The following is a 26,474-nucleotide window of genomic DNA, read 5'->3' on the forward strand; positions in this document are numbered from 1 at the left end:
TTCGGCAGCCAGCAGCAGGATGCCTGCTCCCTAGATTACACGGTGGCTCTGGAACCCAGCCAGGCTAGTTGTCACCCCCGTCTCCAGTCCGTATTCCCTTCACTCCACCCCATTTCCCAATCAGGTTCCTCTATGCTCGTCTCTGGCCTCCCAGCATCTCCTCTTGTGAACTTACTCCATGAACTTCTCATCTGAAGATACAGCTCAAGTGCCCCCCTCCCCAAGTCCAGACAGCACGTGGGGAGGGATCCGTCTACAGCATTTGCCTGACTGAGAGCTTCTCCCGGGCCCTTTTCTGAGCCTGCAAGGTCAGCACGGGACCCAGCAGAGTGTGGTCGGGAGTGAGGTGGGACACCAGCCAGTCTGATTTCCGGCACAGCACAGACTAGAGAAGAAACCCACCATGATGCCTTTACTCTGCTCAGCCTCCTAGCTGGAAGGGGTTTCACTGTCTAGCAGCCCTGCCACTCTGGGGGCCAGGCCTGAGCCTGAGCCCTTCACCAGAGAACAGGAAAGAAATGGAATCCTGTTGTGCTCTGGAGGTCAGTGCCAGCACTTCTACTTGCATTAACTTTATTTATTACACAAATAAGACATTTACAAAGCACAACATGAAAGGTATGTAACAAAACAGACATTGGTTTTACAAAAAAGTGCTTACAATTTTTTTTTTTTTTCCGTGTGTGTATGTGTGTGTGTGTGTTTCCCCCTTTTGCTTTGATTTAAATAAATAGTCCTGATGGCCTGTAGGTTCTCAGGCTGCTCTATCAGGCTAGTGGAGACATGTCTGAACCGAAACATGCTACAACCACGTGATCCACGCAAGGAACAGACCCTGGGGGGAGGCTCAAGGCAGAGTGGGTACTAGGTGACCCTGGGCAGGACTCGGCTGGCCACTCACCACATGATGGTGCTTGGGACTGGGATCACTGGGAGCAGAAATCAAAGGAAAGATTAGAGCTCCCCAGTCACCAGGGATTGGGCCCAGCTGCTCCTGGTAACGTCAGCTCTGAGCACAGGGCTAAGCACACATTATTCACTAGGTGAGTTCTGAACTAAGCTGCACCAACTATATTCAGAGGGGTGCCTTCTCTTTGCCCTGAGTCAGCTGGAACTGTCTTTGAAAGCGAAAAGAAACAGGTTCCCTTCAGGGGCTACACCCGGGCCCAGCCCTCCTCCAGATCCCAGAATGAGAATGGCATATAAGTTTTCATCTTAAGCGCCAACTTCAAGCATTTGGATTCCGAACCCTTATCCAGACTCAGTGAGATAGTGCTGCAACTGATTGTCGATGTCTGCCACAGGTGAAACCAGGGACAGCAGATACCTGTGTACCATGAGCTTGCTTTCCCTGTCCTAGAGTCTTCTTCCCAAAGCAACATACCAGGTGAACCAAAGCCGGAAGGATGACTAGCAGCCTCTAGTGGGAAATGCATCAGGACACAAAGTAATTCTAAGATTACAGGATAAGCTTGGGACAAATGAGCATCCCCTGAAAACATAAACCATGATCTTGTGTAGCATGAGCCCTTTTGTTTTGGGGGGAGGGGAAGAGTAGCGGGACAGGGTGGGTGTGACCACAGCTGTCTGGTCCACCTTCTCAGGAGTAGACGGGGCTGGCTCTGGGCAGGGTTGATGGAGAAGCCCAGAAGTGCCAGCTAGAACCCTGGGCTTGGCACACTCACTCAGCATCAGGACTCTCTATGCAGAGATGGGTCCAGAATGAATGTTCTGACTGCCCTTTCCCTGGGCTCCATTCCCCAGTCCCTTCAGGAGATGCCCCCTCCTTGCAAAAAAAAAGATGTGGCCCAAGCAGCCCCACCCATCGGGAGGTAACAAGTAGCCAAGAAGCATCCCCAAGTGTAACCTGTCCAGACATTGAGAAATGTCACCGTACAGATCAAAACCCACCTCTGCCATGCCTCCGCACATATGCTGGATAACTGGGGGAAAGTGGGGCCCCTGGCACACACACCCCGAGCTTCCTCTTTCTTCTCCTTAAAATGGCTCGTGCCCCTCCCAGCCCAACATGCCGACTCCTTCTCCTGGGCCTCCAAACTAATGGGGGTCTTTGTTCCCCCCACCCCCTCCCTATCCCGCTGCCTCTTGGTCTGGGCAGGCCTCCATCTTTGCCCTGTTGGGCCTCTCAGGGTTGGTCAGTGTCTCTTCTCTCTCTGAACTAACTTGACATAACCAGACAGATGGAAATGATAAAATTAGAACATAGCTTTCCTTTGGGGACATCCCACAAACACTGTAGAGTTTTCCAGACAAAAGCAACAGAGCGGATAACACTGGGGGTTGTTGACTATTTAGAATTTGGAGATGATTCCAAGGAAGTAGTAAAGGCCAACACAGGAGGAAAGAAAACCTGTAAATTGGAAGGCTGTTGGCGTCGCGAAACTCAATTCGGCCTTTTGCTATTGTGATCAGCTTAAGTTGAAGAGGACGACTCCTGTCTAAATGGGAAACGTGGGCTGTTGTTTTCACCCTGGCTCCAAGTATCAGGGAGCTCTGCTTTCCTGGAGGAGGGCTCCGCAGTGCTCCTGGTGGGTTCTGGTTCTCAGCAGGAGACAGGGAGGCCAGGCCCAGGGGCCTAGCTGGCGGCGGGCAGGATGGCAGACGAGGGGTGGATGCGGAGCGGGTGATCCCTGGCAGCAGCTCAGACTCCGGGTTTCAGCGGCTAAGGGACAGCTGCAGGTCGCCCATGGACAGATGCGGAAGTGCCGGCAGTGTCAGTACTGAAAAAGGATGACCTGCAAGAGGAAGGTGTGGGAGGGGGCTGAGCCAGGGTCGGCACCGCCTGGCAGCCCCCCAGAGGTCCTCAAAGGCCTAGAGAAGGAGGGGGACCCAGGGCCCACATCTGAGTTCAAATCCTGGCTCAGTCACTTGCTTGCTGTGCAGCCTTGGGCAACTCACTTCACCTCTCTGAACCTGTTTCCTCATCTGTCAAACAGGGATGAGCACACCTCTCTCCCTCTCTCTCTTTCAGAATGGGGAGGAATCAGGAAGATTCAAGAATAGCAGCTAGCACCTCCTGGGCACACTCCCTGGCACTGGGTATAGTGCACACGGGTGTGATTTCACAGAGCCTGGCCTTAACCCCACCAGGGTGCCCTGATACCATCTCCTTTTTACAGGGGAGGCACTGGGGCCAGAGAGGTGAAAATCAAAGAGCCTGGGATCACCCGGCCCAGAAGAGGTAGACCCAGCAGGGCAACCCCAGCATGGCGCTAGAATAAGCTCTGCTGGTTAGACCCACTGCCTCTTCCTCTCCAAGCCACCTTGAAAGTTACCAGTGGCGCTTACCAAGTACCAGGCAATGGGCCAAGCCCTTCATGCATCCAAGCCCTTGGAGAGGCAGGTGGCTGAGACACGCCAGGTGCCTGACACACAGAGGGTGGTCAGGGACCGACTGCTTCCTCTCCGTCTCCCACCTAAGATGCCTGGCTGACCTCGCACTGCCGCCAACACAGTCCCGAAGGTTCAGCTCAAGGATTATTGGCTGTCTGGCCAATGGGATGTGCCTTTTGACAGTCCAGTGCCAGGAGGAGATTTCAAGTGGGCCGGGGACATCCAGTGGGCATGGCCATATGGCTGTTCCATTTTTTGATCAAGAATGTTAACGGCCCAGGTCAGTTTCCAGGAGGAAGAGATGGAAGAAAGCAATGGTGATCCTCGCCGTAAGAGTCATTGTAATAATAACCAACACACACGGAGCACTTCCTGCGCACCAGGCATCATGCCAAGCCCTGTACATATATAATTGCGTTTGCTTTCAGCAACAACCTTGCATGGTAGGAACTATTATCCCCATTTTGTGGATGAAGGATCTGAGGCTCAGAGAAACCGTGTTCCCAAGTCCCAAAGTGAGAAGGTGGCCGAGCTGTTTGGTCTGCCCGACTCTGGAGCTCACCCCCACCTTAGACTGTGCTCTCCTCTAGCCTCTGAGTTGTCTACCTGGCTTTGGGCTCTTTCTAATAGAAGCTCTCTCCAGAGGGATGACCCTGCCTGTCCATGAGCTGCTGTCTCTCCACCTGAGCAATGATGGCCAGCCTCTGATTTTTAAGAACTTTCCAAGCTCTAAACTGTGGGATCAGGGGCCATGACCGGGAAGAAATGTTGGTACTGGAAACTCACAGGGATGAGCAGTCCAATGACAACACGACAGAGGCACAGGATACTACCCCAGTGCTCAGAGCACTGGTCTCTGGGCCAGGCCAGTGCTGGTCTTGATCAGTGGGTTTGGGGGGCTGCCCCAGGGGGCCCTGAATCTCCTCCTCGCCAGGCTGGATCAGGCCCAGAGGGATTTGGAAGAAAGCCCACAAGGTTCTGCACTGCCTGGACACACACAGTCTACCAGGCCCCAGGGGTTTGGCAAGATGTGGACAGAGAAGGTTCCTGGGAGCTGGCAGGAAGGTCTGACAGTGAGAGGGCGGAAGGTCATGAAGAGGGGGAAATGTTTTTCTGTAGAGTTGCTGGATGTGAAGTTGGGGCTCTGGGCCAGCAAGAGAGAACTCTGGCTCGGCAGCCAATCCCAGGGGCCAGAAACCTTCCCCAGCCAAAAGCTGCCAGACCCCTAGACTGGTTCATCCTTCAGGCTGAACCAGACATAACCACAGGCTTAGCTGAGAAACCAGGAGACAAGGGCTCATCTCCAAGTGCTGAGCCCAGAGTTAATTCCTTCCAAAGATCCCCTCTGACCCCAGATAACGTCCAGGCCCTTTGCTTGAAGGCACAGGGCCCTCATTATGTGACCCCCTGTTGGCTCCTCCTCCACTTCCCCGGGCCCCAGCCACACTAAGCCCCCTGCTGTCCTTCGAGGTTCTTCCAAACCTCTGTGCCTTGGCAGGGATTCCTCACGTCCCCTGCCTCTCCCCTAGAGCTGGCCATTCTGTCTTCTGGGTCCTCGAAGATTCACGTTCATCCCTTATCCTCAACTGCCCAGGGCTGTAGCTGCCCACCTCCTGCTCTAAGCCACTCTGAGGACAAGGACCATGCCAGCTCGCTGCAGGGTGGGACAGGATGAATGCTCTCCTGCAGGCCGGGGGGCAGCTAGCCCCAGGATCAAGGCCAGCTGTACCCACACTTGCTGTGTGTCTCTGGGCGAGCTGCTGCTCTGGCTGAGCCCATGTCTGCAGGGATGAGATGGAGTCAACCACAGTCATCATCCCAGAGAGGCTGTGAAGGGTGAGGTCAAAAAGAGCACTGTGCAGACTGTAAAGTACGGCTCAGAAGCACATGGTTACTGAACCAGGTGGACTTCAGATCTGAGGGGCTAGCTGCATCCCTGGACAGGTCGGGTCACCTCTCTGAGCCATGTTGCCTTATCTTTACCATGAGGATGCCATCCTCATATCCACAGTGTGATCAGGGGCATCAGACAACATATGTAAAGCACCTGCCATGAACAAAGAAGCTGTTTACCCAAGGCAGCCCTTCCTGTGAGTATGACAGTCTCAAAGGGGATGGGGTGGGGTCACCCACCACTGGGGTCTCCAGAATTTGAGACTGCATACGTACTACCATTTACTTATAAACCTACTGGTCCTAGTGGCTGGCTGTACCTCTGCATCATCTACTTTCCCCACGGTGCCCAGCCCTCAGCCCAGCCCCACAGGTAGGTGCTTAATCAGGAGGTGGAGTAAGAGGGGCTGTCCTGGAAAGGTAGTCCCACTCCGGGCTGCCTGCCAGAATCACTGGGGCTGGGTATGACACCCGTGGGTCCCTGGGGCCCACCCCAGCTCCCCAGAGGCGAGGCTGGGGAATCTGCCTCTCTAGGAGCTGCCCAAATGATGCTGAGGCATAGAAGACTGCGTTCAGGCCTGGCCCTGTTTCTCCTCAAACCCAGCACATCCTCTGACTCCTGGGGCTCCCTGCCTCTCCAAGGACCACTACAGTGATACTTCTAAAAGAGACCTCCAGCGCCCACCATGGTCCACGCACCTCTACCTGGCAACCTGAGGGCTCCACCGCTCACTCTTATTCCTCCCAGGCTCATGTGCCAGCAGATCTGAATCACTCTGGGTTCCCTGAGAGCCCTGGCGGCTCATGCCTTCCCTGCCAAACCCTGAGGCTCAGGCGTGCCTTCCTCCAGGAAGCCTTTGTGTGTTTCTCCTGAGCCCCCACTCCCAGCTCCCCTGGCCCCAGCATCACAGTTGAATCACACTTGTGTCCTAACTGTTGGCCTCCTCGACGGCAGGAACTACATTTCCTTCATCTCTGTGCTCCTGGCAACTGACTTGGGGCTCCTGGGAACAATCTGTACATAGTATGACGGTTGAAGAACTGATTTTGTGAACGAGTAAAGGTACAAGTTCTCATTCCGGCTCTGTGACCTTGAGCTACCTGGGCCTCATTTTCTAAAAGAAGGGGTTGTCTGAGAGCAGTGGCTTTCAGGGCTCACTGCGAGCTGTCCTGGAGCTGAGTGGGAGGTGGGGGCTCTACTCCCTCTGCAGTTTCATCCAGAGTGGCTCCCCACTGACCTCGTTTCATCTCCATTCTTCGTTATGAGAAAGCGCAAACAAGTGGGTTCCCGGGCTTAAGAACAGAGCTTTCAAGCCACTGGACTGGGTGACATCCAAGCACCCTTCTGGGCGTCCAGTCCTACTGCTTGAGACAACCAGAGATCGGGTTCCACAAAGGAGGCCTTACCAGTTGACCAAGGGCCACTGGCTGGCCTGCTGTCCCTGGGCCCCACCAGCTCAGGTTATTCACTCGCAGGAGGAGGAACCCGTGACATGGTGGGAGGCAGGGTGGTGTGTGATATAAGCCCTGCTCAGAGCCGCAACGTTTGAGCGAAGTAACCAAATCCGTAAATTTGAAAAAGAGAAGGCCAGCCGTGGTGGGGAGCCACCAGGGGGCTGGCCGTACACTCCGAACACACTGGCACCAGATCAAGGGACTGCGTGGTGGGGCTCAGGGGGGCCTGAGTGTGCCGGGCTGAGGGTGCCTGCTCAGCGACGAGAATCTTGCCAGAAACCCAATCCTGGCGGGGGGGGCTCTGACCCACCCCACCCAACCGGGCTCCATTTACCTTCTCCCCCCGGTTGGAGAGTGGTCCATCCATATCGGCTTTGAGGTGGACTGGGGGCGCGGTGTAAGGCAGCCGGCAGTGCACCTGCCCACACTGTACCTGACCTGTGGATGAGAGGATGCCTTGGAGCCCATCGCCCAGTCTCCATGCAGCATCCCACCAGCCCTGGGCTCGATAGGCTGGAGCCCTGGGGCCATTTTCACCTCTACCACTTACCAGTGGGGTGGCCCTGGGCAAAATTTCAGTAGGGTTGGTTGCAATACCCTATGTGAAAGTCTTTTGGCTTCTGGGATCTTAGTTCCCTGACCACGGATCAAACCCGTGCCCTCTGCAATGGAAGCGCAGAGTCCTAGCCACTGGACCACCAGGGAAGTCCCTGAAAGTCTATGAGCAATGAAGCTATGTGTGATAACTGTCTGTTGTGTGTGTGCTCAGTTGTGTCCTACTTTTTGTGACCCCACGGACTATAGCTCATAAGGCTTCTCTCTCCATGGAATTTTCCAGGCAAGAATACTGGAGCTGCCATTTCCTTCTCTGGAGAATCTTCCTGACTCAGGGATCGAACCTGCATCTCTTGTGTCTCCTGCATTAGCAGATAGATTCTTTACCAACTGTGCCACCTGGGAAGCATAGTTGATAATAACTATCTAACTCACTGATAAACACTCATAAATGAATATGTACATCCCCTATGTTCACAATAGCCAAGTCAACCTAAATGCCCATCGACAGATGAATGGATAAAGAAAACGTGGTACATGTATGTGATGGGATACTACTCAGCCATAAAAAGGAAGGAAATAATGCCATTTGCAGCAACAAGAATAGACCTAGAGATCCTTATAATAAGTCAAGTCAGAAAGAGAAAGACAAACACCATATGATATCACTTATGTGTGGAATCTAAAATACGACACAAATGAACTTTTATGAAACAGAAACAGACTCGCCGATACAGAGAAAAGATTTGTGGTTGCCAAGCAGGGAGGTAGGAGAGGAACGGAGTGGGAATTTGGGGTTAGCAGACGCAAACTGTTACATACAGAAGGGATAAACAAGGTCCTGCTGTATAGCTAGCACAGGGAACTATATTCAGCATTCTCTGACAAACCATAATGGGAAATAATATTAAAAAAGAATGTGTGTATATATATATATATATATGTATGTATATATATAGAATAGAATCATTTTGCTGTACAGCAGAAATTAACACATTGTAAATCAACTATATTATAGTTTAGAAGTTTTAAGAAGAGAGAAAAAGAAATGAATATATACATTCAAGGCTGTACATTCCTATATTCAAGGCTCTACCCCATCCATTCAAGTCCTTCCTTGGTGTGTTGTACCTTCTTATCTCCCAGGTATCACCAGGGCTTTACCCCCCTCCCCTAGAGGACTCTGTACTCATACATCACCTTCTCTAGGATGCTCTCCCTGACCACCCTATTCACAACTGCCACCCAACACCAATACCTACCCCCTACCCTCCCTGCCTGTCTTCTCAGTTTTATTTTTTCTCCTTAGCACTTACCATCATCTGACTGACTGTATATTTTTATTGTTTATTTGATGTTATCTGTCTTTGCCAGCTAGACTGCAGCCTCTAATGAGGGCAGGAATTTTTGATTGTTTCTAGATTCTAGTCTTTGTGGATTTCCAGGACCTAGAATAAGGCACGGCATCTAGTAGGTACTCTTTAAGATTTTGCTGGATGAATCTCTACCCTATTCCAATATTAAAACAGTGAGGGGTAAGGCCATCCTTGGTCTGACCCAAATGTCTCATGCTTCCACCTCTTTGCCACTACAGTGAAGCCTATGGCCTCACTCTTCTCTGAACTTTGTCCTCTTTGGTTGCAGGGGAAGGAGCCCTGTACAGAGACCTGCAATTAATATGTGACAGGGCAAGTCACTGTGCCTTTTTGAGCTACAGTTCCCTCATCTGGAGAAGATGGAGGAATTCTTAATATGGGGTGTTCTGAGGGCCCATGAACAGCCTAAGATTATGTGGAGAACTCTGTGCATATGTATGCATTTCTGGAGTCTAGTTCCAAAGCTTTTTTATGAGATTCCAAGCTTGAAGTAAGTGTTAGTTGCTCAGTCATGCCCGAATCTCTGCGACCCCATGGTCTGCAGCCCACCAGGCTCCTCTGTCCATGAGATTTTCCAGGCAAGGATACTGGAGTGGGTTGCCATTTCCTTCTCCAGGGTATCTTCCCAATCCAGGGATCCAACCTGGGTCTCCTGCACTGCAGGCAGATTCTTTACCAACTGAGCTACAAGGGAAGCCCAAGCTTGAAGGCTCTGGGAAACTCAGGAACCTGTGAATTCAGTGAATGGCAAAGAAAATTTCTAAGGGGACCTTCAGTCACGCAACAGGAGGCAGCATGTTCAAACACCCTTGACGCCTCCTGCCCCAAGCTGGGTTCACCTTGAGGGGAAAAGGAAAGGGCATTTCAGTCCTTTCTCTAGGTGTCCCTAGGTTTGGCCAACAATCTATGTGGACAGAATCCTGACATAGCTCTGGAGACCATGGCCCCACTCTCCATGGGGTCACCTAGATCCATTTCCAACTTCACAGCAAACGTTGGCTGGTGGCCCAGACTCCTAGTACCTAGAGAGCCCCTGGTGCTTGGCACCTTTAACAGATGAACTAGATAGTCAATGAGCTCTCTGCAGCTTGAACACGTCAATTGTTTAGAAAAGAAAGGAGGAAAAGAGTCCCTCCTACTGAGCAGATGGTTCAGAAATGGAACAGAACAAAGAGACACTGGCAGACACTGCCACTTCCAACTGGCAGCCTGGTGCAGTAGGCAGGATTCTGCATTTGCAGCTCTGCAAACCAGAACCACCACTACCATCACAAGAGCAGCTAATACTTTTCCAGACTTAATAAATACTAAAGACATTAAGTCAGTGATCTCATCTGATGCTCACAATACTGCTTTAAAATAGGTATTCTCCTTTTTAAAAAAGAGATTGGATTCTTATTGTCTTCATTTTTACAGATGAGGAAACTGGTATTCTAGGATAAGACGACATTTGCCCAATGTCTCACAGCTTGTAAGTGACAGAGGTTGGCTCTGAAGCCCCACAGTATGACACTAAAGCCCACATTTCATCATTAAAGAATCCTGGCTCCCACTAACTTACTGTGGACCATTGGTTTCCTCATCTGTGCAGTAGAACAGTGATGTTTAGAAACATCTGTCGAGATAGTGCCTGGCACACGGCAGGGACTCGGGACACAGCTGTGCCCTCTCTGATCTCCCTTCTCTTTCTCTTTTACTTGAACCCAGAGAAGAGAGGGTTTGAGTTTGTGGGTATGCTGTCGCCACCTATTTTTCTGGTCATGTCCAGCTTTGAGGAAACAAGCAATAGAAACAACCTCAAAGGGAAAGAAAATCTGTGATAAGCACCCATTCAATAGCAAACTCACTAAATGCCCATCCTCCAGACATGCACAAGGCTACTCGCTCTGTCTCTCCCCCAGATTTCCACTCTTTGATCACTCCACCATGACCTGCCACCCCTCGCCCACAGTGCTCAGTCCCCACTGACACCCCCCCTCCCTCCTTTATTTGTTTATTGTCTCCCCTCCTCCCCATCCTGCCACCTGAGCCTCAGGAGCGCACAGGCTTTGGTCTGTTGTATCCCAGTGCTTGGGGTTCCCCAGGTGGAGCTAGGAGTAAAGAACCCAGCTGCCAATGCAGGAGACACAAGACATGTGGGTTTGATCACTGGGTCAGGAAAAGGAAATAGCAACCCAATCCAATATTCTTGCCTGGAGAATTCCCATGGACAGAGGAGCCTGGCAGAATACAGTCCACGGGGTTGCAAAGAGTTGGACACAACTGATGAGACTTAGCACAAAGGCATCCCAGTGCTTAGGGCACAGAAAGCACTCAAAAAATACTTACTGAACACAGTGGATCACCACCCTGTGAGGTAGCATCATTAATGTCCCAGTGTACAGATGAGGAAACAGGTTCAAGGAAGTCAGTCAGGTGTTTTGCCCTCGGCCTCAGCTGTGGGTACTCCTGTCACCCTGGCTCTCTTCTGTGACCCAAACGCATACATGCCAGGGCGCTTTCTGCCTACACTTGGTTCCTCTGCTGCCTGCATTCCTATTTCCCCTCTCCTTGTGTCTCACTCATTCCTGCCATCCTTCTGGTCTCAGCCGGAGGAGAGGTGACATCTCGACACACTCCCATCCAGAATCCTGACTACGGGAATCACCACAACGAAAACCAAATGGCTCATCTATCTGGTGTTGTTTCCTGCCTCTCCCACCAGAACTCAGGCTCCCCCAGGGAAGGGACTTTACCCTTCTTGTTCTTTTCCTGGTCCTCGGGCTCTGGCACAGAGTGGGTGTTGAAAGAGTACGTTTTGAATGGCTTGCCTCTACGGAAGAGTCCAGCTCCACTGCTGCAGAATTGGGGAACTTAACTCCTCTCCCCCACCTCTAGGTCCGAGTGACTGAGGAACCCTCAGCTGCACTCACGAGGCTTAGCAAGGCCTCCCCACGCCTCTGCCACCCACGAGCGCTCGTCTGTACCCGCTCTCCCACAGGCCGGGCGACCGAGGTGTCGCGGTCACTTACTCTCTATGTAGCCGTGCAGGGTGACCATGCGAGCCCGCTCGGGGCTGCTGAACGGGGAGTAGTGGATGTCGTCGGACAGGGCGGAGGGGAGGCGGGACGGCGGCGCCCCAGAGGGCGGCACTGGATGCTGCGGTGTGTGCTTTTTATGACGCGCTCGGCAGTTTTGAAACCACACCTGGAACGACAGCCTCAGCAGCCTCAGCCTCGCGGAAAAGGGCTGGACGCGCCGCTGCGGGACCCCAGGCGGGACTGCCTTGTCGCCACCTGAGGAAGGGCGGCCACGTGTGCCCCCGCGGACCCGCAGGCCGGCTACGCGCTCGAGGGCCCGCCCCCAGGCCCCGCCCCAGACCCGAAGGCCCCGCCCACCCCGGCCCCACCTGGATGACCCTTCGGCTGAGGCCCGTCATGTCCGCAAGCTTCTGCAGCGTCTGCGCGTCGGGGTTGTTGTCCTGCGCGAACTGCGCCTGCATAACCTGCCAGGCGCCGCGGGGCTGTGAGGCACGAGCCCCCCGAGGTCGCCAAGGCCCCGGCCCAATCAGAGGCTCCGGCCCGAAGGCCACGCCCCCAGGCAGCTACAGCCCCTCCCCGCCACCCGCGGGTCGGGCAGAGGGGAGGAGTCAGGAGGCCCTATCAGCCCCGCCCACTCCGAGGCCCCGCCCACACCCGGCCACTCGCGGCCAGCCCGGGTACCTGCAACTGCTCGGCGGTGAACGACGTCCGGGCGCGCTTAGCCGGCTTGGGCTGACTGTCCTGTTCCGAGGGCACTGCCCCCTCCAGCGTGAGGCCGTTCCCTGGGGGCGACAGAAGTGGCTGACCACGCGTCCCCATCTCTTCTAGTGGCAGCCTGGAAAGGACGGGGGTGGGGGGAGCTGGTCCCTGGAAGTGTCTGGAGCGGAGTTGGCTGGGAGCGGGAATCCCAGGGTCCTAAGCCCCTGAACTCAGTCTTTGGGGAAGGGGCTTCTACTTCTGAGCATCTGATCAGTGCCAGACGCTTCTCTTTGGGGGTGCCCTGTACTTCTCACAACCCTGAGGATTGGTGACATTATCCTCGTGTTACAGCGGAAGATACTGAGGTTCAGAAAGAAGAAAGTCCCAGCTCTGGACCTTTCGACTAGTATTCTGAAAGCTAGCTGACTCTAGCATCCCAGTTTGGTCTCCCTCCTTGACATACTGAGGAAACCAAAGACTGATGGAGATGGGAAACAGGCAGGTTACAGAACTGTGATCCTTATTTTGTTTTTTTAAAAAAAGGATGGAAGCAAAAGGTTGGAAGGATATACACCAAAGGCTTAGGAAGAGGGAGTGCAATTATGAAGACTCAATGTTTCTGCAGCTTCTGAAGTTTTTCCAACAATCACATGTCATCACCTTTTCTAAGGTTTAATTTTGTTAACTGGAGTATGTGTTATTCTCTTTCCACTTAACATTACTTTTTTAATCACACTAAATATATTCTTTTAATATCTCATTTTTCTGAATGAAAAGCTAATATATGATCCTTATCAATAACTCAGAAATCAGATAAGCACAAAGAAGAAAATTAAAATCTCCAGAAACTCCACCACTATTCATAATTTTTTAATTAGGAAAAAGTGTGCTAAAAGAACAAAACAAACACTCCAACATACATACATAGAATACAATCTGGGAAGATATACACTAAAATGTGGGGTGGTGGCATTTGGAGTGGTCTTTATTTTCTTCTTTTTGCTTACCATCCTTTCTAAATTTTCTATAATGGACATGTGTGTGTTTAAGTTTTACAAGTAAAGCAGTAGCCAAAACTGAGGGCTGGTCAGTAAAGGAGATCTGAGGTCATAAGCCTTCAGGTTCCCTGCATGATAGGAGTCTGGAGTCAGGTCTGGCTATGAGAGCGGAGTGTAACTGGCAAGGCTGTGGCTATCGGGTCCTGTTTGGTCCAGATATGGAAGGAACCTGGAGTGACTGATGGCTCCTGGTGTGGGGGAAACGCTGACTCCTGGACTTCCACCCCAGCTCTACAACTGACTTGCCCAGTTTGCTTGCAGGTAAATTCAGAGCACCCCAGCTTCACTTGCTCCCCACCCAGACCCACTCAGCCCTGATCCTGGCAGGAGAAAGTGACGGCCTGCTGTGGCCAAGGCTTCCCAGGTGGCGCAGTGGTAAGGAATACACCTGCCAAAGGGTTCGACCCCTCGGTCAGGAAGATCCCCTAGAGTAGGAAATGGCAATCTACTCCAGTATTCTTGCCTGGAAAATTCCTTGGATAACCAAGCTTGGTGGGCTATAGTCCATGTAGTCTCAGAGTAAGACATGACTGAGCGACTGACTGGTGCTGTGGCCATGGCCAACAGCACTCTGGGGATTCCTAACTAGTTCTCTGACTAGAGACTGAGGCAGTATGGTCCATACTTCCTGAGAGGCTCTGGGGATGGGGCAGACTTAGCCCCCACAAACCCGGGAAGACCTGGGTCCTGTCCCTGAGTCTAAGTGTCTTCGGAAATCTCAGTATCAAAGTCAGAAGAGATTTAGGGGTCTTCCTAGTCCAAGATCCCCTGGAAAAGGGAAAGGCTAACCACTCCAGTATTCTGGCCTGGAGAATTCCATGGACTATCCATGGATTCGCAAAGAGTCGAACACAACTGAGAGATTTTTACTTTCACTAGTCCAATAACCATTTTCCCACTAGGGAGAGTGAGACCCAGAGATAAAAGGCAAATTTGTAGGTCAGCACAACCTGCCAGAAGCAAAACTGAAGTTCCGGTCTCTAGACTCAAAGGCCTTTCTCCTTACAGCCCAGAATGAAAACCCCATGCCCAAACCTCTGGCTTGTACCTGCTGGGGTGGGAGTTGGGAGGAGAGGGTCGCATCATCTCTGGACGACTGGCCCAAGCCTGGTTCCAGCAAAGGAGAGGGGATGAACCTCCAGGCCACCCAGAGCTATCCAAAGGCAGAGTAGGCTGCTGGTGATGAGAGTCATTGCTAGGGCCATTGAGTGCCTCTTGGCTTTTCCGAACATCAGCCTCATCTATCTCTGAGGTGTCTTATCGTTAGCCCCATTTTACAGAGTAGGAAACACAATTTGCAAAGACCAGCAGTGTTACTTCAGACTAGCAAACAAATGGTGGAGCCAGAAGCGCAAAGTCCATGCACAGCCCCACCCCCATGCTGCTCCCAGGTGATAAGGGGGGCGCCTGGATCTAGAGAATTGCAAGCAGTCCCTGGGGTGCTGAGGTGGCGTGGGGGTCAGAGAGGGCTGGGGGTGGGGAGGGGTAGGGGCGGGTTGAGTACCGTTCTCCGCAGCCCTCTTGAGGTTCTCGATCATGGTGTCGTAGTGAATACGGCAGAGCACCTTCTCCTCGACCAGGCCAAACTCCTCCCCTGTGGATAGCTGGCGCTTGCACGAGAAGCAGGCAAAACAGGCCAGGTGGTAGGCATTGCCGCGTGCCCGCCGGACCCAGTCGCTGGCGTAGATCTGTCGGCCGCACCGAGCGCACTTGGTCCCGAATCGGCTGTGGCACACGGAGAGGGAGGAGAGGAAAGGGATGGTGAGGCTCAGACCAGCCATCCAAACCCCTGAGTCTCTGCCACACCCGGTTCCCGAGGGACTTCACTTGTGCATTTCCCTTTGTCTGGATTCACCATCCCCTGCAGCCAAGTCCCACCTGGAAGGTGAGCTGGTGGGTGGTTTCTTACTTTCTTCTTGGTGCTTTTCTGAGTTTTTCAAATATTCTACCATGATCACTTAATTTGTATATGACATTACTTTGCTTAATAAAATATAGGGGAAATATAATAATAGCAATAACTTGGCAAATTTATGAGCACTTACCACTTGCCCAGCAAGATTCTAAGTGTTTTTTGTTGATTGTCCCAATTAATCTTCATTTTGCAAATGAGGAAAATGGGGACCAGAGAGGTAAAGTAATTGGCACAAGGTCACACAGCTTGCAAGGAGAGAAGCCCTAGCCAGTCTGACTCTTGAGAAGAATAAACTGTAACCCAGCTGTAGAGAAATTTGAGAGTTTCTTGAAAGCATAGACAGGTATGCACTTACTGGCTCTGTGACCCTGGACACAGTGTTTAGCTTCTCTGAGTTCTCATTTTCTTGCCCTGAGCTGAACTAGGTGACAACAGCAATGGTTAGTGCTATTGGTTTAGTGCTTTGCAGTCTATTCAGTAAGGAGCTAGTCTCAGACTCCGGAGCCCTGTGTCACTTGAACAAGAGAGAAAAGCCCAGATCAAATGCCTCACTCTCTCTCAAGCTTTCCCCTATTCTGCCGCTTCCCCTTCGCCCTCCCACTTTGTGGTGTGGCTGCCTCCACCGCCACGGGACTGGGAGCCCCTCTAGGAAGCAGCAGAGTCTGTTTACCCTGTCCCAGAAGTCAGCCCAAGGCCCGGCCCCGGAGCACCAGGGAGTCTTTTCTTGAAGTGGATGACTCACCCAGTGACCCTGCACCGGCCCTCTGGTACACACTCTTTTTCAGAGAATGATGACCCCACTCATCTAGCCCCTCAAGCTTAGAAACCTAAATCAACCACCCCTCCTCCTCCTCAACCCAGCAACCAACAAATCATCAGGCACTGTAGGTTCCCTTTCCTAAGTATCTCTGGGACCCATCTCTTCCTCTCCACTGCCACCGCTGCTTTCCTAAGCCTTGCTCCCATCATGCACCCCTCACTGCCAATCTTTACGCCTGTTTCCAGCGACACCCTGGCCAACTCAGCCTCCACACAGTGGCTGCAGGGAAGTTTCCAGCATGGATGCTTTATGCTGTCCCCTACCCAGCTTAAAATCCTCTGGTGGCTCCACTCTACGCTCAGGATCTGGTCCAAGATCCTTGGAGTTGACAGAGCTCAACAGACCACATCCTCTCTTGGCTCATCTCCTCCCTAACCTTCCTCAAGATCCCTCACCCCACACCCAAGCATGAGCCTGAGTCAGCCACGACGGAACGTGGTCCCAGGTCTTATGACCCCTCTGAAGCACTCCCCACTCCCCAGGCTTTCGCACAAACTGTTTCCTCTTCCCACCCCCGCGGACCTCCCCACTCCTAGTTCCATGGCTCCCAGCACCACCTTCTCAGCACTGAACACATCGACTTACAAAAAGTCGGGTTTCTTGGCTCTCCCTTCCACCCCGGCATTCCTGGGAAAGGATCTAGAAGATTTGCCTCTGTGTCCCCAGAGGCACATTTCCACCCAAAAGAGCACTGGAAGCGTCTTGAGAGCGCGCAGGAACCAGCCCAGCAAATGCGCTCTGGTTACAGCCTCGCCTGCCTTGGCAAACACAAACAACTGCCGGTTGAATAAACGGTCTCGGGTTGAACCGAGGAGCGGAGGCCTCGGCCAGCACCGACTACAGGCGTCCCTCCAGTGCCATGCCGCTCTCTCGGAAAAGGGGCTCTAGGGGACCCTGTCGGCGGCCGCGGGGTTCGCTCAGGCCGTTTTGCGCGCCTTGGCCGAATCAACCGTCCCTCAAACAGACAGAAGTGGTTCCCCACCCAGGAAATTCGGCTTCCCCAGCACAGCCCGCGGTCTCCGTTTCCAGTCCTTCAGTAAAGAGGAGAGGAAATCGTTTTGCCCATTTTAGTCTGCTCCCGTCGAGGGGCCGATTCCGAATTCCGCTGCCCGGCTCCAGACTGGGAGAACTTCCTGGCCTCTGAAAGGAAGAAGAAGGAAGGGCCAGCCGGGTGCAGAACCCTCGCTACGCTCCAGGGTTCCGGGCCGCAACTTTTTTCTTGCCTCCCTCTCGCCGCAGCCATGTGAAGTGGGGACTCTAACACCCAATTTGCACACCCACCACACGTTCAAGGTGGACAAGTGACTTGTCCAAGACGACACGGAGTGTGGAACACGGGTTGAGGTCCCTTCCGATGTGCAAAAAATCCCCTAGAACCTGCGGAAGCAGCGGGACTGGAGATGCGTAGAGTTGAAACCTGGTGGTATGAACAGGAAAGGGGCCTGGTTTGACAGCGTCGCATCCCCACTCCAAGCCTTGGGTCCAGGAAACTCCCTCGCGCAGGGCCTGGGGCCTCCGCAGGCTCGGGTAGAGAGATCCTGAAAGAGATGGTAGAGGAAGGTCCCGGCCTTGAGATGCAGGCGAAGCTATTGCGTCTCCAGCCAGCGGTTTCCGTGTTCCGGGATCGGTGCGCAGAACCGGAGTTTAAATTCCTGGATCCTAGCGCTTGGCTCTGCAGGATTCGTCGTTTTCCGCCAGGATGCATCCAAGACTCCTCGCGCATCCCTGATCTTCCCGCTCCACGAGTCCGCGACGCCGGGCGCGTTCTGCGCCTCCATTGGCCGCTCGCAGAGCCCCATCGCCTTGTTCTGAGGCGGGAACCGCAGGCGACCTTTCAGCAACGTTATCTCCCATCTCGTATCACCCCAAATGCCGGGACCTGTCCCCTGCTCTAGGATCTCCCTGCGCGCGTCGTGTCTCCGCCCAGTCAATGAAACCATCCTCCCGGTTAGATCCTCGGATGGGGATGGGAGTCATTTTGCAGTTTGGGATGCGTTTCGGGCGGCTCCTGAAGCGTGTTCCCTACTCGGGGAAGGTGGCGTAAACAAGGGGCACCAGGAGGCTACGTATCCAGGCTCTGACAAACCGATAGACTCCTTTCCCAGGCGGGCAGCTAGGCCCGAGCCGCCGAATTCCGGAAGCAGCGAAATCGGCGGCAGAGACAACGAAACTTCAAGAAAGGGGTGTTCGGGAGCTGCGAAGGGAGCGCCAAAGGGATTAGGGGGCGAGGCCACTGTCCGCCTCCCCCTGCCTTGTGCGCGCCCCTCCCTGGGTCCCCGCGCACGCCACGGGGCAAAGGCGCAAAACACAGAGGCGCTTTGGGAATGGAGAGGTGTCGGAGGTAGGAAGCACAGCCTGGCAGCTGCTGCAAGGAGTGGAGTGGGCGCCGCGCACCGCCTTGTCCTCTCTCCGCGGAAGCCGGGAACGCAGACATCTGGGTATTCGTGGCTTTGCGGAGGGAGCTGTGCGCCAGGGACGGAATCAAGCTAGCTCTCTCGGCCTGTCTCTCCTGGATACCGAGCAGGATCCCAGCAGTTATTTGTTGCGTGAATGAGCCTCAACGAAAGAGCCCATCGGAATTTCACTACGACTCCTGTCCCCATTGCTAAGCTACCCCTTTTCTGGAAACCGGAGCTCAGAGTGGGAGGGCCAATGTTAGGAAGCTAGTGAGACAAGGCGCTGACACTCAAAACCAGTGTTCGCTTGTTTTGCGTTCGGGACGGTCACTTGAGGGCCCTAGAGAAGAGATTCTATGAAGCAAACAAGTTGCGGGGGGATGGTCCTATGCCTTCTGCTTCTTCCCTGCTTTGCAAACCCACAGAAGAAGAAGCCGAAAACAACAGAACCAGCATTTAAGAGGTTAAAACGCCCCACTCCTCGGAGGTCCCAGCCCAAGCCCCTCCCCGAACGCCTCTCTTAGCTCCCCCAACATCTGTCCCCCAACAGCTGGCGGCCGCTGGGCTGCTCTCAGCCGCGGTGGGGGGCCGCTTCCCAGCTCTGAGCCTCCCCGGGGACCCTCGGGGTCCGGGGGAGGGGGTGGGATTCCCCCGCTGGAGTATGTGGTCGGAGCTTGGGTTCAAGGGGAAACGAGGAAGAGAAGCCGGCCGGCTTGCCCTAAGTCACTAGGGCCAAGTGGGGGACAGGAACCATTGTGGGCAGCCCCCCTTCCCAGGCCCAGCCCCGGGCACTCTCTGAACCCCACCCCCATCAACGCAAGAAGAGGTCGTTAACCCTTTACTGCCCATGCCAGTGGTCAGGAAACAAGAGGGCTAAGGACCTTGTGACCTGAACCTCCGGTCACTGGGACTCTGAGTTCACTCCTGCCCTAGTACTCCCAGGGCCCACCCAGGGACAGTCAGTCAGAGCACAGAGGGTACTGCCTGTGGGAAGCCAGCCAGCCAGGTAGGGAGTCTTAGGGCCAGCAGGGGTGGGTGGGTGTGGTCTTTGCCATTCCATGGGCCCCACCTTGCACAGACGGCAGGTTGCTGAGGTGTCTCAGCTACAGAAGAGTGCCAAATATTTAGACATAAGGATGGTAAGTCAGGCAGCCCTGAGGGTTATCCAAGTTCTGCCACTTATTAGCTGTGTGACCTCACCACTCAGGGCCTCAGCTTCCCCTTCTATAATGTAGGGGTTATGACAATTACCTACTCACAGGGTGGATGGGAGGATTCAATGAGATAAAGTAAGGAGATGTAAAGGGTTAACACAGTTCCCAGCTTAGAGATGCTCTCTGTACAGTCTCCAGACAGCATCTTCGGTCCTGTCCTCTTCCAGTCTCTCAATGGTGGGATGCATTCTCCATTCTCTTGGGACACTGTCTCCCCCAGTCTACAATAGGTATGACACTTAGGAGGGGAGGGGCCGGAGGGGCACTGCAGATCAGTCCATGTGGGGGCAGCAGCCACAGGTCGGTGGGTGGGAGGAAGCTGTCTGGTTGGTTTATTTTTTAAAAAAATATTTATTTATTTGACTGTACTGGCTCTTAATTGCAGCATGGGGGATCTAGCTCTCTGACCAGGGATCTAACCCAGGTCCCCTGCATTGGAAGCATGGAGTCTTAGCCTTTGGACCACCAGAGAAGTCCTCTGTCTGGGGTTTTTATTGTTGAGACATGAATCTCCCAGAAAGGAACACTATCTTTCCACCCCCCCACACACAGGACTCCTCCTCCCCAACTTCATGGAAGCAAATAGAAAGCAAAGTGGTCTTAACCCAAAAAGTGAAGAAGTTAAAAGCATCACACATTTTCCTGGTGGAAAAAAGTTTTTTTTTCTGCTAGGACTCAGGGAGTGAGGGGAGGTGGGAATCTGACTGAGGCCACAAGGGCTGGTGAGGTCCCTGTTTGGATGGTGAGTTGAAGAAACTGAGGCAGAGAGGTCCAGTGAACTCAGAGAGGGCACGCAGTCAGTGGAAAGCCAATTCCTTCCAACAAAGCCAGGAGCAGCAATGGCCCTCCAGACTCTACCCCACCCAGGCACAGCCACCTGCCTCCTGCCCCTGCGAGCTTGGAGTGCTTTCCTAACATCTAGCTTCCTGAGCCCCCGGTGCTACCAGCTCTGCCAAAGAAGATAGAAGAGGAGTCTACAGACCAGTTTCAGGGAAGGGCAAGATAGCAGATAGAACCGAGAGGAAGCCCTTCCCTGGGGAATAAGACCAGAGGTCAGAGGACCTCAGAAGCTACCAGTGGGGTCTTGGCCACTTCCTCCCTCCCTGCATCCTGTTCAGAAATCTTGGCCTCTCTTTGGGGTGAGTGCTCCAGCCCATTTCCCATCAGACCCTTGATCTTGGGTTTCAGGAAACAGAGGGCCAGAGAATCTGAGTGCTAGGCCCTTCCCTGAACCCCAATCTAGAGAGAGGGCTCTGCCTTCCACACCACCACGCTCTCTCCAGGAAGAGCTCACTTCCAGCAGCCACCCAGAGCCTGGGCTGCTGCTCAGAGCAGACAATAGTCCCTGCCTGGTGCTCTGCCTGCTTTTTTCTCTCCCTTTTTGTGGGTTTCATTATTTTTGTTACAGGTGGGGCTGCCAGGGATGAGTTATGCCTGCAGGGAGACCTGGCTGGGGGAGAAACGATCAGAAAAGCCACAATTCTCTCATCCCAGGGAATGTGAGCCTTTATTAACTCTATTTTTTTTTTAAACAAAAAAATCTGTTTTAGTTTTGCTTTGAGGGCTGTTGTCACTAGAAAAGGATTAGTGCCCAGAACCTGCAGCCCAGAAATGGCCCAGCCCCATTCTTGCTCCCCAAGCTGTCTGAGGAAATGCCACCAGGGCGGGATGCCCCTGCCACCCTGCCAGTGGTGACTCTCATAGCACCTACCCTTTAGCGAGCCTCTGCTGAGCCTACCTCCCTTCACTGGCCTTCTTGGCAGCTCAGAGAGGTACCCTGGTAGGAGGACACTGAGGGCAGAGAGATGCAGTGATTTGCCCGAGGTCACACAGTGATTCAGGGTTGGCCTCATGGAGTCTGGTCTCTGTGTCTCCATGATAGCTGGATATCTCATTCTTCATCCCACTGCCGTGGAAAGGAAGGGAATGGAGGCTTTGAACAGTAGGGTCAGGATCTGAGTTTTGGCTAATCCTTGAAGATCTAGGAAAGCACATCAACCAAGGAGGCTTGGTCCAGCTTTGGGCATGAGCTGGGGCTGGAGAAGCAGCACAGACACGTGGGCAAGTGGCTCACAGGGTGGCGGGTCTGCTGCCACCAGGAGAACCAGGAGAGGAGGCCAGGCTTACCTTACTCTGCGGGAAGAGGCCAGCTGGTTTACCCAGGCTGTCCTGGCCCACTGATGAACACAAGGAGCCCTGAAAGGGCAGCTGGCTTGTTTCTTTACCAACTGGAGTCAGGCCTAGAGCAGGGACCCTAACCTCCACTTCCTGCCCTGGCCAGCGAAGAGTCAGGACAGTGGAGGGGAGAGGTCACACTCTGGTTACACACCACACAATGACAGCCCTGCCCTCACATACACACAGGCTGCAGCCCATACCCACAAATCCACAGTCACTTCACACCCTTGAGCCCTCAGTGCCTGGATTAAGGCCATAAGCAGAAATGCCCCTCAGAGGAGGGGTGTGTGGCAGGGTGGGGAATGATGGGATTTCAGTCTCTCACCTTGAGACCCCAGTCCAGAAGGAAGCTTGTCCTGACCAACTTGCACAACACACACACACACACACACACACACACACACACACACGGTCCCAGCATTCACAGAGACACACACTCTCCACTCACACATGAACTGACAAATGCTTGCTGTAAAGGAATACTCACGCTATCCACACGCCCCTCGCCCTGCTCAGTTGACACATTCACCCAGGCCACTGCACAGATCCGGACAGGCACTTGGAGTCCCAGGCCACCTGGTAGAGCCGCCCTTGCCCATGCACACCCTAGCTGCACTTCCACTCACACCCATGCACCGATGGAGAAGAGTCCGTTTCTCCAGCCAGGCTTCCTAAGGTGTCCTTAGAGCACCCGAGCCCCAAATACTACAAGCCTCCCCCTAGATTCAAGGTCCTTTCTTTCCAAGTTTCCAGAGACTCAAAGCCCTGGGGGCGGGGGGGGGGGGGGGGGGGGGGGCGGCGGGGGGCGGGTAGGGGAAGCGGCATTGCCTTACATAGCATCCCCTGACTTAGAAGATCTTTCTGGGGCTGGGGTATTCCCAGGAAGGCTGCATCGGTGACCTCTCTCGGGGCAGGGATGGGAAGGATGTCGGCGGGATGGGGGCTGCTGGTTGTAGGAAGAGTAGCTTTCTCCACTTCCTAAGAAAGCTCTTGGGAACAGGCGTCCTGCCCAGGAACCAATTCCACTCCACTCTCTCTGGACTCCATAGACCCGAGTTCAGGCCTGCTTCACGCTTCCCCTAGGGATCGGGCCGGCAGTCGCTGCTTCTCTGACCTCACCGTGACCTCGACCCCATGACCCGGGCAGGGCCGAGCCGCGTGGTGAGGAGCCAGGCACGCGCAAGCGGCGGAGATGCGGCGGGAGGATCAGCTAGGCTGCTGTCCAGAGCTGCCGGACGCGGCACCGCGGGGCGGAGGGTGCAGCCCAGGGTGATCTACTCGGGGACCCTGACTGCGGCGCCCCACTCCCCCTTCCTGTCCCGGCAGCCAAAGTCAGAGCCTAGACCCGGGAGAGGCTGAAGCTGGGGAAGAAACGGCGACGGAGCTGCGACTGGAACCGGCACCCGGGGCGCAAGCAGGATCCCAGACACGAAATCCTACACTCGAGCGATGCCGGGGTCTGAGTTGAGGCGGAGCCGGAGACCAAGGTCGGGGGTTAGATCGAGAGCTTAAATATGGGTTCGGATCCGAGACCCATGCGAGGCTAGTGCTTAAGGCCGAACCAGACCTGAATCCAGCCTCGAATTCGGCCGAGGTAAGAGCCGGGACCAGAGCCGGGACAAGAGTCTAGAGCCCAGCTCAGGGTCCTGCCGGGTAGAGACGCCGGCTTTGTTGGAGTGGGAGTAGGGTTTACAGCCCAGGGCCGGGGGCCTCGGAGCTCGACCGACGCGCTGGGAGTCGGAACCGGAGCCTGAGGTTCAGGCAGGAACCGAGAGGGAGCCAGAGACGCGACCAAAGCCGAGTGGGCCTCAGCAACCGGAGGCGGATCACCGGCCCGAACCCCTGCCGGCACCGACGAGCAGCCTGGAGCTCCTGGTGCTTGGCGCTGACAGCGGGTGGGCTGGGCCCCCGCGCCGCGCCGCGCAGGGGCATTCGGAACGCGGGGGCCTCCGGAGCCAGAGACCGAGCGCAGCTGACAAACGGCCTCTGAGCGCCCCCCCCGGCGACACTGCTGGCCCTACGGCCGCAGCCTACCTGAAGTAGTCCATCTTGCAGAAGATTTCCTTATTCTTGATGTAGCAGCTGTTCTGCTGCCTCAGCGACGTGCGACACACGGAGCACTCGAGGCAGCGCACGTGCCAGATGAGGTTGTTGACCTGGGGAGGGGGCGGAGATGGGGGGACGGCTGAGCGAGGACCTCTGCGCGCGCCCGGCTCCAGACTCCCCAGCCCCCTTTGCAGACACAGGCGCCGGAGCTCTGAAGAAACATGTGACTTCCCCCACTTTTCTTCTGTAACATGGAAGCTCAGGGAAATAGAAATCAACTGCCCATTTTTCAGACGGGAACCCGGGGGCGCAGAGAGACGCAAAGATCTGCCCGAAGCCGCGGAGTCTGCCCGGGGCTGAGCAAGGATTCGAATTGAGGGGACCCGGCGCCGGCGTGGCTCCCCCTGCAGTCCTCAGGGTCGCAACCCACACCCTGCCAACACACACACAACAACCCGCCCCTGTCTCACCTTGAGCAGATAGCGGTCCAGGATCTCCAGGCCGCAGCTGGAGCATATGTTCTTGCCGGCGGACGGCACGGAGGAGGCGGCAGAGGGAGGTGAGCAGACCGAAGGCGTGCTGGGCGTACAGGGAGAGGCCCGGCCCTCGTCCTTGTCCAGACCGCCGGCCAGGGCCTCAGCGTCCGACTGAGCCTGCCGTAGGGGAGAGGGAGAAGCCGCACTCTGAGCTGCGGGCCGAGTCGGGTGCCCAACGTTGCTGCAGCCTCGGAGACAGACCCGGGCCTCAGCGAACCAACCGACAACGAAATCCGCCCCCAAACGACAAGCCACGGGCTACAGGACAGGAATGGAAGGGCCTACTGGAGAGTAAAGGACGGCTCCAACTTTTAGCACGAGCGTCCTAGGTGCTAGGAGCGGTCAAAGCTCGCCTTCCCGGCCAGAAAACCGAGGCTATTAGAGAGACTGCGCCCTGCGGCAGTCCCCCAGCGCACGGGACAGCTGTTCGGGGCCGGAAAGCCGCGTCAGCTCCCCAGGGCCCGGCCGCCAGGGCACCGGGGACCGAAAGCAGGGCCGAACGAACTCACCATGGCGGGTGGCGCGGTCCCTTCAAGGCAGCGGGTGGTCGCTTTGCAGCCGGACCCTGGCTGGGCCATCACCTGGGGGAGGGGGGAGGGAACGCAAGCGGCGGCGGCTGCAGCACTGGCTCCGCGCAGCCTGAGCCCAGCGCCTCCCCGCGCCTGTTATATAAACCGGCGCGGAACAATGAGTCCTAACTTTGTAGTGGGCATTTAAAGCCCTTCCCCACAAAAGCGGTGTCTCTCTAATGAAGCAATTTGAATTTGGATTGGATTTTTTCCCTCTCTCTCCCCCTCTCCCTGCACTTAACCCGTGGCTCTTGAAGTAATCGCTTAGTTCCCTTGCAATCCAAGCCTCTGAGGGGGAAAAAAAACACGCGCACACACACAAACTACCTGCAATTAGAAATTGTCGTGAATGCCCAAGATAAGAGGTAGCCAGAGTGTCAATTCCAACTGTCAATCAGTGAGATCCATCAGGCCGCCCAAAGAATTGCAAATTTGATTTTTTAATGGTAGTAATTAAAAATCGAATTTTTTCTCCCTCCACCCACCCCCCTTCCTCGCTCCCTTCTCCTCCTCTCGGCGCAAAATGCAAAAAGGAGAAAAGAGAGAAAGAAAGAAAATAAAAAAGAGATTGGGGAGGGGCGCTTGAGGAAAATAAAACCCTGAGCGCTGGGAGCATCAGCCCGTCCGCCCCGCGCGCGCGGCGAAATTGATGCGGAGATGCTGACGCGGATTCAGGCGCTTTCCGAGGGCCAGTCCTAGGAAAACCCAGAGCAAAACGGGGGCGAGATCGGGGACGAAACAGGGCCCAGAAAAGAAAAGGGAGGCGTCCAAGAAGAGGAACGAGCACCCTCCAACCCCTCGGAGCTCCCGGGACCGGCCCCGCGCCGCGATTCTCAGCGTTGCGCCGGCACAACCCCCGGCGCATCGGCGCTATCAGCGCCTATTCAGACGGACAATACCCGCCTCGCCTCCTCTTGATTCGCCTGTGTCTTTGCTAAATCGCTTTTTGAGAAATTCCTCCAACATTTGCATAATGTGTTCCCGCTTTCCGCGACCCCCCTCCTCGTGCTCGCGCGCGCTCACACACTCACAGACACACACTCCCAGGCGCACCCCCGCACCCCTCCTCCCCGCGGCCGCCCGTCGCCCGGCCCGGCCCGGCTGGGTCCCGGCCCCATCCGACCCCGGCCCGGGGGCTCACCCACTCACTAGCTCGCTCACCTGGTCGGTGGCGGGGCCGCCCTCGGCCGGCAGCCGGCAGCCCTCGGGCAGCGCCGGAGCGGCGTTCTCATGCTTCCAGTACATGGGCCGGGGAGCGGCGGGCTCGGCGGGCGCGCGGCTCGGAGAGCCGTACCGAGAGGGGCCACGGCCGCAGTGCGAGCAAAGGCTGAACCAAGAGCAGGAGGAGGGCGGAGGCGCCCGCCCCGCCGCCCCGGGCCCGGCCCCAACC

General features: G+C 54.9%; 1 protein-coding gene across 7 annotated transcripts; it reads right to left on the minus strand.

Annotated features, from left to right (window-relative positions):
* Positions 1-543: 543 nt before the first annotated feature.
* LHX6 (LIM homeobox 6) lies at positions 544-26,474 on the minus strand. Of its 7 annotated transcripts, none has more exons than XM_027556183.1 (10): positions 26,246-26,474; positions 25,025-25,096; positions 24,450-24,632; positions 23,968-24,089; positions 14,915-15,135; positions 12,335-12,435; positions 12,022-12,117; positions 11,645-11,819; positions 7,037-7,140; positions 544-2,756 (listed from the first exon to the last, which is right to left on the minus strand). In XM_027556183.1, the coding sequence occupies exons 1-10, from the start codon at positions 26,327-26,329 to the stop codon at positions 2,736-2,738; spliced, it is 1,179 nt and encodes a 392-aa protein (XP_027411984.1). In that variant the 5' UTR covers positions 26,330-26,474; the 3' UTR covers positions 544-2,735. The 7 variants fall into 7 exon arrangements, with proteins under 7 accessions (XP_027411984.1, XP_027411987.1, XP_027411988.1 ...); XM_027556186.1 differs by lacking the exon at positions 26,246-26,474 and adding an exon at positions 25,412-26,079; XM_027556187.1 differs by lacking the exon at positions 12,022-12,117.

The sequence above is a fragment of the Bos indicus x Bos taurus genome, chromosome 11 (genome assembly GCF_003369695.1).
Source record: "Bos indicus x Bos taurus breed Angus x Brahman F1 hybrid chromosome 11, Bos_hybrid_MaternalHap_v2.0, whole genome shotgun sequence".
Taxonomy (NCBI): domain Eukaryota; kingdom Metazoa; phylum Chordata; class Mammalia; order Artiodactyla; family Bovidae; genus Bos; species Bos indicus x Bos taurus.